General features: G+C 48.7%; 1 protein-coding gene across 1 annotated transcript in view; it reads right to left on the bottom strand.

Annotated features, from left to right (window-relative positions):
- TAF6L (TAF6-like RNA polymerase II, p300/CBP-associated factor (PCAF)-associated factor, 65kDa) overlaps positions 1–10892 on the bottom strand; it is an 11334-nt gene extending 442 nt beyond the window's left edge. Inside the window, exons 1-11 of the mRNA XM_008573501.1 lie at positions 10809–10892; positions 8805–8964; positions 8252–8338; positions 7444–7594; positions 7241–7291; positions 6609–6703; positions 4235–4309; positions 3879–4099; positions 3414–3546; positions 596–724; positions 4–476 (exon numbers count right to left, since the gene is read on the bottom strand). Of these exons, the coding sequence (XP_008571723.1) occupies positions 4–476; positions 596–724; positions 3414–3546; positions 3879–4099; positions 4235–4309; positions 6609–6703; positions 7241–7291; positions 7444–7594; positions 8252–8338; positions 8805–8964; positions 10809–10825 (1592 nt within the window). The 5' untranslated portion in view covers positions 10826–10892. The remainder of the gene's footprint in view (positions 1–3; positions 477–595; positions 725–3413; positions 3547–3878; positions 4100–4234; positions 4310–6608; positions 6704–7240; positions 7292–7443; positions 7595–8251; positions 8339–8804; positions 8965–10808) is intronic.
- Between the last annotated feature and the right edge of the window lie 4863 nt (positions 10893–15755).

Here is a 15755-nt window from a genome sequence, read left to right as displayed (position 1 = left end):
GGCCTGCTCTCGGCGGCGGTGGGCGCAGAGGCTGACGGGGGCCCGCCGCCTCCGCCCCGAGGGCTCTCGTCCCCCTGCGGGCTGACCATGGCGCTGGCCGTCAGCTGCGGCATCTTCCGCACCGAGTCCGGGGCGGCCACAGGCTCCTTCTTGTCCCCGGGTGGCCGCGGGGCCGTGGGCGCCGGCTGACCTGTGCCGAAGAGGGTGGCCAAGCTGTCACCGAAGAAGGCGTAGAGCTCCCGGTAGATGTCCGCCAGGGTCACCGAAGGAGAAGGGTCCTCCGGCCCCGCGCCCCCTGGTGGCAGCGGGAGGCCAGACCCAAAGCCTGGTTCTGCACCACCCCCGGAGGGAGACTCTTGGAGGAGAAGGCTGTCCCAAGGCAGGTCGTCTGGGCGCCGGCATCCCCTGCCGCCTCCGCCACTCCTGTTGGGCTCTGCTGCCTGGGCCTTCATCTTCAGCAGTCGCTCTACGGCCACCTGTAAGAGCAGGGGACTAGGTTAGGCACGAACGAAGAGGAACCTGGGCCCATCAAGAATTCCAAAGTAAGCCCGCTGAACTCACGCGGGGAAGGGGGAGGGAAGGAGCTGGCACTCACCAGAATGGCTCCATAGACTTTGTGCCCATCTGCTTTGACCTGGGCATTAGATACGGAATAATCATCCAGCACAGCCTGCAGGTTTGTCCAGTAAGTGGACAGGTGTGGGTACAGGACTCGTTCTACTGCCTGGAAAGGAGAGAGGGACACATTAACGCCTCTTTGTTGCTTATTGCCTCTCAAGTACCATTTCCATGAAAGACCCACTTTTAATCTCCGATCCTAGACAGGGCTTAATCCTTCTAAATTCCCTGATAGGTATATTCAACCAGCATGTATTTGGAACCTACGGTATGCCCAATCTTTTGCTAAGCACTGGGGATAAAGACAGCGTACAAAGACAATATAAAAAGATCCCACTATCATTGCTATAGTGCCAAGGGCTAAAAGGGCATAAGTAACGCCCATTGCTAACAAAACAAATTTACAGTTTGCAAACTGCTACCTTATACAATCAGTAGGCAAGTTTACTTAGATGTAAACTGGGACTCAGTTCAAACGATCTGCACAAAAACAACCAATCAGAAACCTGGACTTCTGATTATACAATTTTAAGTACTGTGATTAATTGGGGGGAAAGCAATTAAGACTTCATAAAGGAGAGGGCCGGCCGGTGGCTCACTCTGGAGAGCGTGGTGCTGACACCACCAAGACAAGGGTTAAGATCCCCTTACCAGTCATCTTATTAAAAAAATAAAATAAAAATAAAAATTAGCAAACCCAAGAGTACATAAAAATGCACTATATTCCACTAAAAGTTGTGGGTTTTTTTTTTTTTTTTTAAAGACTACCATGACCAAGTTGAATCTATCCTAGAAATGTAAAATGGTTTACTAATAGAAAACCTGTAATTCATCACATTGGCAGATAAAAGCAGAAAAACCTTGGTATCATTTCAAAATATGCAGAAAAAGCATTTGATAAAAGTTATATATATACATATATATGTGTTGTGTGTGTGTGTGGCGGCTGGCCAGTACGGGTTCCAAACTTTTTTTTTTTTTTTTTCAAAGATGCCTGGTAAGGGGATCTCAACCCTTGGCTTGCTGTTGTCAACACCACGTTCAGCTAGTGAGCCAACCGGCCATCCCTATATAGGATCCGAACCCATGGCCTTGGTGTTATCAGCACCGCACTCTCCCGAGTGAGCCACGGGCCGGCCTACGGGTTCCAAACTCTTGACCTTGGTGTTACAACACCACACTCTAGATAACAGCCAACCAGCCAGCCCAAAAGTTCAACATAAATTAACACTAAATCTAAGAACATAAAGTAATTTTCTTAATCTGAGAGAGTATCTATAAACACAGAGTAAACATTACCCTAAATGAGAAAGGTTATTAGCATCTCTTTTTTTTTTTTCTTTTTGTCTTTTTTCGTGACCGGCAACGGGATCGCAACCCTCGGTGTTGCTCCCGCACCTCGCTCAGCCAGTGAGCGGCCGGTCTGTATGTGGGATCCGAACCCTCGGCGGGAGTGCCGCCGCACTCCCAAGCGGCGCACTGTAGCAGCGCACTGTAGCGGTGCACCTAGCATCTCTTTTAAAATTGGAAATAAAACAAACATGGCAATTATCATATGTAAAACGGTATTAGTGATCCTAGCAATCAAAGAAGAAAAAGACATTAAAAGCATTAGGATTAGAAAAAAATAAATAAGCTGTCATTATTTGCACATCATATGATTCTCTACATTGAAAACCCAAAAGAGGGCTGGCCAGTTAGCTCAGTTGGTTAGAGCTCATGGTGTTATAACACCAAGGTCAAGGGTTTGGATCCCTATACCGGCTAGCTGCCAAAAAGAAACCCCATAAAACCAAAACCAAAACCAAAAGAATTTACAATTAGAAATGAAAGTTTAGGAAAGTATTGGGACCAATACACAAAAGTTAATTACATTTCTATATACCAACAAGAAACTAACCATGAACACACCATTACAACAGCATCAAAGGGCAGCAAGAAGAAACAATCACAATATTACATTGAACAGAACAGAAATGTGGTTACTAGAAGTGGGAAAGGGGGAGAGGAGTTAGGGAGAAATTGGCTAATGGACACGAAGAATGCGTTTTGCAATGAATATGTTAATTATCCTGATCTGATCATCACACGTTGTGAACAAATACCAATAGTCAAGTCTGTACCCCACATATATGTATAATCAATTATGTTTTAATAAAAAATGAAAAAGGACAGCAAGAATTTAGGAATAAATTTGATAATGTATAGGTTCTCTTCAGGAAAATTATGAAAATATCTTAAAAAAATGAAGACCTAAAAAAAAAATGGGAGATATGTTCATGGACAAGACAACTTAGACAACTGCATTTCTGTCCAAAACTAATCTTATCGACTTAATGTAATTCCAATAAAAATCTCAACAGCAGCAAACAGTTTATTCCAGGTAGGTAAGGGTGATTTGGTAAAAAAAACTCATTAATATACCGGTCATATTAAGAGAAGTAAGGCACACAATCATCTGATAATCTCTACAGATGCTAAAGAGATATTTGACAAAACTCAATACCTATTCATATTTAAAATACTCAATACAGAAGGAATTGAGGGTATTAACATGATAATATGCTGAGCAGGAATTTATAAAAAGGGGGTATGTCAGTATCTGCCACGCAGGACTTTTGGAGAGAGAAGACATTGGTGAGAAAGGCCAGCTATCACCAAGCCTGGCCTAAGGCAAGAACTCAGTATATAGCACCAGCAAGCATATACAATTTTTATGGTAAAAGACACACAGATACTATTTTTCTAACACAACTGGGAGCTCTTATGGCTCTGTCTGTGAGAAAGGTCCTCACCTTCCAGCCGAGAGCATGCAGCCCCACCACAGCCCCATAGTGAGAGCAGAGAGGCCGCACAGGGTCTGCCAGGACCTTCTGCAGGGACAGCAGGATCTGCTGATAGAGGCCACTTACAAGGTCCCCATGAGTCCTGTGGGAGCAACATTCGGTCAGGAAAGGGAATGAGGCACAGCACACACACACACAGAACAGCATTTGTATGGCACACTGGGGCATGCTAGGGTAATTGAATGAGTCTGCTAGGGTGACTAGCCCAGGACCCATGGGCTGAAGGACCAATACCTTGGCATTTGTAGAATCCTAGTATGCCTTGGCACACAAACAAGGAAGATCTACAGGAAGAGGTTCCCCATCCTCTCAACATACAGCCTCAAAGCCAGAGGCTTCACTCCATCTCTCTACACCGACCCACTCAGCTACATTGCAATCCCACCCTTTGTTCAGCTCTTGGCCCAGTGCTACCAGAAGATGTGGCTGAGCAGAAGGGCAGCTCCATCCCGCAGAGTCCAGTGGTCATTCAGGGGATTGATGGAGGCAGCCAGTGGCTCCAGGACACAGTAGAGGACACTGCCCACCAGAGAACGGACATACGGCCCCAGGCAGAGGTGTGGATTCCGAACCAGGCTCCGTGCCACCTGCAACAGCCGGTGCAGCTGCTCCAGGTCATGGCTTACAGATTTCACCTATTGGTAGAAGAGGGTGGCTCAGGGGGGACAGTAAGAGGCAGGCAGGAGCCCACCATTCTAACAGCACCTGCTGTACTGCTGGATCATCTCCTCCCCACAAAACATTCTCCTTGCCCCAGCCTGGTCACTTACCCCGCTGACAACATAAACAAAGTAAGGCAGGAGCGCTGCAATCTTGGAGTTCGTCTGCAGGTCTTGGAGAGCAACCTAAATGGAAAGGCCCGGACTGCACTGGATCCGTCAGCCCCAAGTATAAACTGACATCGTTCTGGAGGATGGTTTATATTCACATGTTACAATTTTAAATGTTCATACTCTTTGATCCAGCAATGTTACTTCCATAAATTTAACCTACAGGAACCCACTCACACATATACCCACACAGCACTGTCTGTAATGATAAAAAACTGAATACAGTCAGCTTTCCACACCTGTGGATTCAATCAACTGTGCATCAAAAATATTTGGAAAAAGAAAAAAAATAAAATAAATATTTGGAAAAAGAAAACAATAAAAAATAACACACTTTAAAAATACAGTATAACATAACATTAAATTATATTAGATATTAGGGCCAGCCCATGGCTCACTTGGGAGAGTGTGGTGTTGATAACAGCAAGGCCACGGGTTCAGATCCCTATATAGGGATGGCCGGTTACCTCACTTGGGAGAGCGTGGTGCTGACAACACCAAGTCAAGGGTTAAGATCCCCTTACTGGTCATCTTTTTAAAAATTAATTAATGTAAAAAAAAATAAATTTAAATAAATAAATAAATAAATGTATAGATATTATAAGTAACCCAAGGATGATTTAAAGTATATGGGAGGTACCAGCTAACCACCCCCCCAAAAAAAGAAAATGGTTTTGATAAAGTATATGGGAGGATGTGTGTAGGTTATATGCAAATACTATGCAATTTTATATAAGGGACATCAGCACCTGCAGATGTTGGTGTCTGTGGGGGTGGGGGTCTGGAACCAATTCCCAGCAAATACTGAGGGATTTCTGTACAACCTAAATGTCCAACATATTTTTTTTTTTTTTGTCTTTTTGTCTTTTTTCGTGACCGGCAACGGATCGCAACCCTCAGTGTCGCGCCCGTACCGGACCGGGACCAGCAACGGGATCGCAACCCTCGGTGTTGCCCCCGCTCCTCACTCAGCCAGTGAGCGGCCGGTCTGTATGTGGGATCCGAACCCTCGGCGGGAGCGCTGCCGCGCTTCCCAAGCGGCGCACTGTAGCAGTGCACCACCGGGCCGGCCCCCAACATATTCTTAACTGAGAAAAGCAACTTATAAAACCAGATGTTTAATATAATGCCACTTAGGTTTACACTAGAATAATCATGGTTTATACATAGAAAAAAATGTAGGTGGAGGAATAAGACTTTCACTTTCTATCCTGTTTGTTTTAATATTATATGTGCTTCTGCAATAAACATATACTGGTATTATTTTTATAAGCAGAAAAAATTTATTAGAGTAAAAGCATCTCGGCCCTGCACTTGCACTACCTGTGCCCTCCAAAGTCCTTTGGATAAAGATCCTAAGCCTAGCAGCCACGAAAGCAGACAACAGGCTAATGAGGAAGGGGCTCGGCTCCCAGGCCCCAGAGCCAGCCACCTACACTGCACCCAGGCAACAGGAGCCAAGTTTCAAAACCAGGAACGAATGAATGGTCGCAGGGCTCCTAATTCTGCAAGGGAAATAGCAGCGGCAGCCAGACATGTGAAGACATGGAAGATATAACACCCTCAAAAAAGGAGAAGCCACATGGTTGAGGAAACCTCTAACTAGCTCTCATCTGACTCTGAACAGAAGAGGACTGACCATGGGAAGTGTCCAGCAGGCCCTGTGGAGCCCAGAGGCCCGTGGCTACAGCAGCAGGCGCTGATATGAGGCCCAGGGTCTAAAACCTGACCACCAGGTGTCTCAGGACAGGCCTGGCAGGTGCCCTGCGCTGGCCCCTCTATTTCCTCTTCTCCTCCAGGCAAATGAAGGCTGCAATGTGAACACCCCATTTGGCCCCAGAACAACAGAGACCCCAGGAAGTGGGATCCAGAATGAAGGTGTGGGGAGACGGGTCACCTAAGCCCCCCAGAGGGCCCTGCTGAGCTACCCATTCCCCAAAGAACCAGGGTTCCTGCTAGAGTACAAAGGGGTCGGTACTGGCAGGAAGGCCTGCCAGAGCCCCACACCCACCCTGACAGCAGCTTCTACCCACATCAGTCAGTCTCGAGTGGACAGCAAATGCCATCTTAAAGAATTTCATGGAAATTTAAAAGTTCAAGGGCCGGCCCGTGGCTCACTTGAGAGAGTGCGGTGCTGATAACACCAAGGCCACATGTTCGGATCCCTATATAGGGATGGCAGGTTAGCTCACTTGGGGAGAGCGTGGTGCTGACAACACCAAGTCAAGGGTTAAGATCCCCTTACCGGTCATCTTTAAAAAAATAAAATAAAAAAAGTTCAACTTTGTGCCACAACTCAGGCCCCCTCACTCACCTTCATCAGCTGTGGATCATCCCCTAACACAGCCCGAGTCACCTGCTGATAGTACTTAAGAAGGTCATCGGTCAGTGAAGACACAGCACTGGGCACTGCGAGAGGATGGGTGGGAAGTGGCGAAGGGTGGAGAGCGGGCCCTTGCCCAGCCTCCTGTTACCAACCACCACCCCCACACATCCACAAGGCGACTACTCAGACAACCAAGAGGCAACCAGAGCAGAGACTCAGCTGCTCTTGGCAGCCTGCTCAGCCCTGACCATGCAGGCCCCACACACCACTGCTCTATCCACTGTCTCCCACCCTTCCCCTGCCAGGTAGATTACTGCTTAGATCTCAAGCCCAAAGTTCACAAGCTTCAGGCTCTATGAAGCTCTGCTCATCATGCCCGGGAAGTGAGACACTTCAGAGACTCCAGGCAAGCTGCCCACACTTCTGCTCTAGCATCCAACACACTGCATTGTGATAGGTTCAAACTCTGAGCCCTCTGGGTGGGGACCAATGCCCATTCAACATGGTACAAGGCAGGCATTGGTAAATACTTGTCAGATGTAGATTCAAAGGCACAGAGTGCCTCCCTCAACATCCAAGGGACGAGAAAGTTCAGCCAGAGGGCCCATTCCACACCTTACCCGATCCTTGAGGTGCCAGGTTCCCTTTGCCATCCAGGTAAGAGACATGAACTAGAACCAGAGCAGAGATGGGTCAGCCTGGGGTTTTGCCACTTCTAGCACCAAGAACCCCTCCACATTTTGCCCCACCCACCAGCCAGCCCATCGCACTCCTCTGAAGACCCAGATCCTGTCCCCCCTCCAGGTAGGACCCCAGCAGCCACCTCTGACAGCCGTCTCAGCACAGCCTTTGGGGATGTTGGTGGCCAGGGCCAACTCCACCAGGTTCACCTCTCGGTCCTCAGGAAAGTAGAGCTCGCCCTCCCTGGCAGGGCGCAGGGGCAGTGCCTCCTGGGATCCGTAACCACACACAGCCTGAGGAAAGAGGATTGCAGAGCAGCCTGAATCCAGGGAAGAAACAGGCGCAGGGGTGCTCTACCACCCAGGGCAGGGAGCCTGTGTTTGAGGGAAGTCCAGAGGTCCCGAGAGAAGTGGGGGAAGCCTGGGGCTCAGAGCCATGGCTGGGAATTTGGCTGGAGCATCCATGGCTCACTGAGTCAAGGGCTAGAAGACAGTCCCTCCTCATATGACCCTGAGCTGCTGGTCCTCCTCATTCACACTCATCTAGCTTTGAAAAACTCACTACTCTTTTAAACACGACCTTCTTCCTTCAACTCCCTGCCCCAGAACCACCTACCAGGACATCTTGACATCCACACACTTGCTCAGGTTCCTCCCTTACCCAGAATGTCTTCTTTTCCTCCTGGCTTAGTGTAAGTCAAACTAAAGTTCTTTGCCACCCCTTAGGGCCCAGCTCAAGTGCAACCTCTTCCAAGAAGCCCTCCCTGAGCCCTCGCCCCAGTGGCCTCCTCTCTCTCTTTTGAACTCCTAGCCCTTGAGGGCCGGGCCCAGCGCCCGGTGCCTGGTCTGCTGCTGCTGCTGCTGTGAGCTTCCCTTGTATGAATTTGGTCTTCATGTCTCAGGACATCGCCAGCCTGAGCTGGACACGGAGGTGGGCTCGTTCCCACTTGCCTCCACACTGCTCCATCTGAGGGCCCTGTTGAAGTCCTCGACTGTCAGCTTCCGCCGTTTGGTGTGCTTCATGAACTGAGAGCTATTCTGGAAGGGGAGGAACGGAATCCAGAGTAAGAGGACAGGGAGCAGGCGGGTGTGGGAACCCCCAAGTGAAGTGGGCCAAACTGAGGAGGAGGCCAAGAGGACACTGCACCAGTAATCAGAAAGCCTGGATGCCAGCTCTGATCTTGTACAAACAACCCCCCCCCCCCAGGTCATATCTGCTCTCTGTGCCTCAGTTTCTCACACACAGAATGTGACTATCCACCTGCTCTGCCTGCCCAGTGGGGCTGTTATGAGGAGCACAGGAGAATGTGCCTGGCAAGTACTCTGTTTGCTGGAAGCCCAGACGGCTAGAAGGGGAGCTCTGTAAAGAGCATGGACTAGCCTCTGTCATATGCCCTCAAAGCACAGAGTAGGTGCCTAATATCTACTCACCAAATAGATCAGTATGAGAAGTGGTTAGGAAAAAGGCTGGCACAAGAAGACTTGGGGGTACCAGGGAGCACACCTGTGTGGCCTCTCTGAGACGGTAGCACACATCCTCCGCAAGCAAGGCCGCCACCTCATCGCTCAGCTCCAGCCCCGTGCTCTCTGCCATGAGCCGGACAGACTCCCGAGGGATCTCTACAAACCGCCGCTCTTCTCGCTCCGACATGGCTCCAATGGAGCTGCGAAGAGGGAGGGAAGGTTTGAAAGCGGTCCCAGGCTCACTTGGGGCCCAGAAGCGTAACTCACAGCCCTCCAAATCAGTCTTGATACTCTTGCTCCAGCAGTCCCCCGAAAAGGTGCTCTGTGTACCCAGCTGAGGAAACTGAGGCCCAGAGAAGGAAAGAGACTGGCCAGCGGGCAGACAACAGGGAAGCTATAGAAAGTGCCTGGCCTTGGGGTTCACAGAACTGGGTCCTAGCCCTGCCCCTTACTATGTGAATTTAGCCAAGACCTTCATCAGTCTGAGCCCTGGTGTCCTAAATTGTAACACAGGAACAAAAATCCCACAGGGTTGCTGTGATGATAAAATGAGATGATATATGAGAAACTCAGGAACGAGAACACTACAGCAATGAAAGATGTCACCGTTATTTTTTTTTCACCATTATTAATTATAAGCAAAAACTTCATGTCTTCTTCCTTCTGATTCTTTTTTTTTTTTTTTCCTATATAAAGATGACCGGTAAGGGGATCTCAACCCTTGGCTTGGTGTTGTCAGCACCACGCTCAGCCAGTGAGCAAACCAGCCATCCCTATATAGGATCCGAACCCGTGGCCTTGGTGTTATCAGCACCGCACTCTACCGAGTGAGCCACGGGCCAGCCTTCTTCCTTCTGGTTCTTACTACAACAGCTATCAAGTAAATTTTGATAAAAAGACTACTTTTATCCTGACACTCACTTGCTCAAAAATCTTCAATACTTCCCCACTGCTTATAAAAAAGTCCAAACTCCCTGCCTTGATGTTCTGTGTTTAGTACCAAATCTCCACAGCTGTTCAACCTGATGCCTCCACCCAGTAACACCAGCCTAGTGTCTTCCAGCCTCACCTCGTGCCCCACCACCAGGCCTTTGCTCAGGCTGGTCTCCCTCCCTACTGCAAATCCCCTCCTTTTCCTCTTTGCTAAGGCAAGTCCAGTGGCTAGATCTGTCCTATATGCAATCTGGGACTCTCAGGCTTTTAGTAGTTGGGCTTTTGCCTACATGTCTGGTCCTCCCCAGTGTGGCCTCAAAGCCTACATGCAGGAACCTGGTCTTCAGTCCACATGATATAGCAGAATAAGAAACCAACAAAAACAGCAGCTGATGACTGAATGTGACAATGCACACCACAAGTGGAGGATAGGGGGGCTGGCCCGTGGCTCACTTGGGAGAGTGTGGTGCTGATAACACCAAGGCCACGGGTTCGGATCCCTATATAGGGATGGCTGGTTAGCTCACTTGGGAGAGTGTGGTGCTGACAACACCAAGTCAAGGGTTGGGATCCCCTTACTGGTCATCTTTTAAAAAAAAAAAGGAAGAAATGTGGGGCTGGTCAGTTAGCTCAGCTGTTAGAGTGATATTGTAACACCAAGATCCAGGGTTCAGATCCCTGGACTGCCCAGCTGCCAAAAAACAAAAACAAATCTGTACCATGGCTCCAGAGGCTCTCTGCATGTGCTGCTACTTCTGCGACACCTCTTACCACCTCTCTTGTGTTCTGCATTCCCACCGGGCCTCCTTTCATTTCCTTAAAAACACCTTATTTCAGGACGTTTGTACATTGTTTCCCCTGCCTGGAACTCTCTCATCCTTGTCCTCCCTCCCAGTGCCTTTGTCTAGTGAACTAACGCTTACTTACTCCATCGGATCTCAGTTCAAATGTCACTTGCTCAGAGAACTCTTCCCAGATCCCCCTAATGTCCCTGTACTGTGCCTTCAAAGCAGTTATAACAGCTTGTCATGACATATTTGTGTACCTTTCTGATTAACACCTATCTCCTCAGTAGACTGTAAGCCCCACGCCAGCAGGTCTCTTTGCTCACCTTTGCATCCCCAGCATCCAGCACGGCGTCAGCACATAATACGCCCTCAATAATCACTTGCTGAAAGAACAGAGAAAGAGCAGCTATTTTTCTAAGCACATACTGTGTCTAAAGCACTGAGCTAAATGCTCTCTAAGGATTACTTCATTGCACTTCCAGTGTGAGCCTCGTTAACAATGAGATACATATTATGCATTGTGTCTATTTCACAGCCAAGGCGATCAAAGGTTAAATGTTACATGACTTGTTCGAAGTCATCCAGTGCGCAAGAGAGAGCAGTGGGCAAACTCAAACCCTGGTTCCTGATCATCCCACTACAGCGCATTCAGGGGCAGCCGGCTGTGTGGGGACAGGCCTGGCTTCGCAGCCCAAAGACTCGGCGTTGGAGACCCACCTCTCGGTGTTCCTAGACTCGCCTGAGGATAACTGGTAAGCTTCAGTTTCCCCATCAGTAAAACGGCGGCATTAAATCCTGCCTACGCGGAAGGCGCGGAGGGACCTTCCCGCTGCTGTGCCCATTTACGACCCCACCAAGTCTGGGCTGTGACCAAATCGCCGCTCCCCAGCCTTCTCTTCTCCGCGTCCTCAGCCGCTACTCACACTAGGAAGGAGGCGTGGAAACTGACCTCTACGGGCCTTCGTGATGCGCATGCTCCCACCCAGTCTCGCGCATCCCAGATCCAGACGTGAGGTGGGGCGGAGGGGCCAAGGGTCACCGAACCGGGATCACGTGGTCAACGGAGGGGCGGACCCCGGCGGAGTGGACTCCAATGCGAGTGAGTCAGCGGCCTGCGGCGGGATGGGGAGTCCTTGGTCCCGGGCAGGGCCTGCTCACCTGAGGGCTGCGGCGAGGCGAAGGCGGGTGCCGGGACGGCGGCGCGGGCGGCGGCTCCCACCCACCCCACTCACACTAATTCCCTCTCTCGGCACCCAGGCCCCACCCTCCGCGAGCACTACCAATCGGCGGGCGCCTTGCGAAGTTCCCGCCTTCCGGGAGGCTTCCCGGCACGTCATTGGTCAGTGTGAAAGCGCTGTGCAGACCCAGGGCGCAGGGGATCATGTGACGCGAAACATTCGCGGTTCTTAAAGCAACAGCTCTTGCTGGTTTTGTGGGTAGGTCTGTACGCTTTGGCATTTGTTTAATAAGCATATGTCCAAAGAAAGTGTCCCCCTTCCCTTGGTCTTGTCTGCTCCCGAGTTTCTGAGCATTTGCATTTTCGCGACTGCAGCAAAGCTTTAGACTTTAGTATAGGCTTAGTTTTCCTGCTCCACCTACCCCTCTAACGTCACCTGTCACTTCCTCTTTTTGAAAAGCCAGGTGGGGCTCCCGGTAGGTGTTCTCTATGGGCAGAAGGGACTTTGACTGGGCCAGACACCCCGTACAAGCTCCGGACTCCAGGGCTCTGCTTATTCGGCAACGATCTCGTATCCTCCCCACTCCTGTCCAGTAAACCCGGTACAAAACCTGCCTCGCAGACTTCCATGACAGTTTGACACGCACACGCTGCACAGATAACTCCCTTTCCCGAACTCCCACTGCGACGACACTGACTTGGGCAGTTATCAGTTTATAAGCAGTGGGCTTAGTGAGTAAAGGATGGTATTGGGAATCAGATCGACCTGGGTTCAAATTCTGACACTGCCTTTAGGCAAATTATCTAACCACATTTTCCCACATCTGCAAAATGGAATAATACCCACCTCAAAGGGTGGATTAAATGAGATAATGTCTGTGAAATCACTTGGCAGAGTTGGAGGTTAAACTTTCACACACATCAGAAGGTAGACAATGAATTCCTTTATGGTCACCCTAAACAGGGCGGTTTGCACTATATATTCACTATGTATTCGTTATAGAAGGGAGTTTCTCAAAGGAACATGAATGTACGTCTCCTCTCCCTTCCTCCCTCTCAGGGCTACATGTTCCTGCCTAGATGCCTAGAAAAGAAAATCCCCTGGGACCAGAGCTGGGAAAGCCAGATAGATGAGGACGGGGTTGCCATGGCAACTCAACCCGAGAAGACTGACCCTGCTGAGTCTCTGCCAGCCATATTCAAAATGTTTGCAGTACTTGAACACTGAAGTATCTGCCCACCTATGCATGAAGGGAAGACAGGGGGCCCTCCTCTCAAGTCTGAGTCTGAAAGTAACTCAGCAGAATCTGGGATACTGGCAAGTCTCCTTGCTAAGGTTTTATCAGTCTGGACAGGCATTGGCAACCTTGGAGGCATGAGAGGATGGAGGGAGGAAGGCCTGGGCCTGCGAGATGTAGTGAAACTGTACCCAACCTGTCGTGGCTCATTTACCCGCAACTTGAGTGGAGGCTGGGGCCAGGAAAGGCAGCAGTGAGACCCACATGGCTGTAAATGGGAGAAAGGTGGCTACCACTCACTCTCCAGACACCCAGTGCTTGGCAAGAATTATGACTTTGGAGTTGGACTGTTTAAAATTATAGCTGCAGGGCCGGCCTGTGGCTCACTCGGGAGAGTGCGGTGCTGATAACACCAAGGCCACGGGTTCGGATCCCATATACGGATGGCCGGTTTTTTCACTGGCTGAGCGTGGTGCTGACACCAAGTCAAGGGTTAAGATCCCCTTACCGGTCATCTTTAAAAAAATAAAAATAAAAATAAATAAAATAAATAAATAAATAAAATTATAGCTGCAGTAATCACTGTGTGACCTTAGGCACATTGGCTCATCTCTCTGACCTGGTTCATCAACTTTAAACAGAATAACAGAACGTATTTCATGGCACAGTTGTGAAGATTCAGTAATATGTGTAAAGGATTTAGCATGTTAACAGATATATAGTACTGTTACTATTAGCCTCCAACCTTTTCAAGAGTCTGTAACTTTCAGACTTCACTAGTATGAAACTTAAAATATCAGAAGAGTTCTGGGGACCATCTCCAGGCCATTTCCACTTGCTCCTTTCCCCACACAGTGCCAGCCTTCTCAATGTCACACCAACATCCTCACCAGCACCCATGTGCTGAGGCTCCACGAGCTACTTCTGTCCATCAGTCTCTTCCTTCCAAGCTTGGTGTTACTTCTGGGTTATCCCATACACAATTTACAAATGGGTGGTTCCATTTGAGAATTTGAGAAGAATTTCACTTTCACTGAGCCACATGGTGCTCAGGGGCTAGGAAAAACCCTACAACCCATGTAATCAACTGATAATATAGTGGAGTGGTATCTACCATTGTAACATTGTTTCCATTCGAAATACTGCAAATCCAGCACAGAAACTTTCTGGACTCAACAAACTTGGAAAACCTAACAGTGCTGAGAGCTGGAAAGTTCATGGAAAGATTCATATTATCTTTTCATTGCATTTTTCCACAAACTTTCTGAAGTACCCCCTACAAATATGAAAGTGGTCCATGTGAATCTAGTTTTCCCAATAACATTCCAATTAAAAAACATTTCACACAATAAAAAGTGAAGAGGCACAATAACAAAACATGAGGTATGAATGAGAAGTTGAAAAGTTGCCTATGTCTGTCCATCCGGGAGTGGTGAAGGTGAGAAGGGATCCACATTCCAGTGCCTTTCTTTTACCATGTTCTAGGCATTATTCTGGATGCTTCATTTTATCAGGGTTTCTGGCCCTCAGCATGATTGACATTTGGGTCCAGATAACTCCGTTGTAGGGGACTGTTTTGCACATTGTAGGATGTTTAGCAGCACTCTTGGCCTCTACCCACTAGAAGGCAGTAGCATCCCCAGTTGTGACAACCAAAAATATCTTGGTATTGCCAGATATCGCCTGGGGACCAAAACCACCTCAGTGGTTTATTATTATAGTTAAAGATGTATTATATGCTTTATATAACAGTAATTATAATTAACAGTTGAGAGCCTATCATGGACCAGGGTCTATGCTAGCCACTTGAACATATGATCTTTGATACAGCAACCTCCAGAGAGGGTTCTGTGCCCATTTTACAGTGATAAAACATAAGGTCATCCAACTAAGACTGAAGCCAGCTCTGTGTCAATCCAAATACCATGCTTTCGGGCCGGCCCGTGGCTCACTCGGTAGAGTGCGGTGCTGGTAACACCAGGGCCACAGGTTCGAATCCTATGTAGGGATGGCCGGTTTGCTCACTGGCTGAGCGTGGTGCTGACAACACCAAGCCAAGGGTTGAGATCCCCTTACTGGTCATCTTTAAACAAACAAACAAAACCCCATGCTTTCTACCACACAGCTCTGCTTCCTAAGAAGTCAGGGAAAGCTGAAAACAAAACAAAACAAAATATAATTGAACTGAGCTTTGACACATTTGCAGGTAGTAAGCACATAAGCTGGGAAAGGGCATTCCAAGGTAGACAAATAGTATTAAAAAGATAGTGTGAAGGAAGAGTGATGTGTTTGTTTAGTCTTGTAGGCATTTCATGTATTTTATTGTGCTACTCTAACTAGACTTTGCGCCCTTTTACATCTTCAGTTCAGTTTCATATAGTGATCAATTAGCAAATAAAGGCCTCTCTTGTTTATATTCCCATCTTAGGAATGGCTGTGTTGGGACCCCACAGTCTGTGTCATTACTGTCCTCTTGTTCATCTCCCCTTATCTGCTGTCTCCTCTCCCCACTTTTCTAGTTACACTCTTGCTTACTTTTAAGGGCAGGGGAAGGGCACTCTGGAACTAGATTAGGACTCAGAATGGCTCTAATGATGGTATCATGTGCTGGAAGCCTTGCCTTCAATGAGGTCAACTTTAGACCTTGGCAAAGGGTTAGTCAGGGCCGGCCCGGTGGCTCACTGGATAAGTGTGCCGCTTGTGAAGCGCGGTGGCGCTCCTGCCCAAGGGTTCGGATCCCACATACAGACCGGTTCCTGCTCACTGGCTGAGCGAAGCGCGGGAGCAACACCAAGGGTTGCAATCCCGTTGCCGGTCCCCGGTCCGGTACGGGGCCAACACTGAGGGTTGCGATC

Source organism: Galeopterus variegatus, unplaced genomic scaffold (genome assembly GCF_000696425.1).
Source record: "Galeopterus variegatus unplaced genomic scaffold, G_variegatus-3.0.2 Scaffold926, whole genome shotgun sequence".
Classification (NCBI taxonomy): Eukaryota; Metazoa; Chordata; class Mammalia; order Dermoptera; family Cynocephalidae; genus Galeopterus; species Galeopterus variegatus.
Note: the sequence above shows the minus strand (reverse complement) of the source record. Positions and strands in the feature narration are given on the sequence as shown.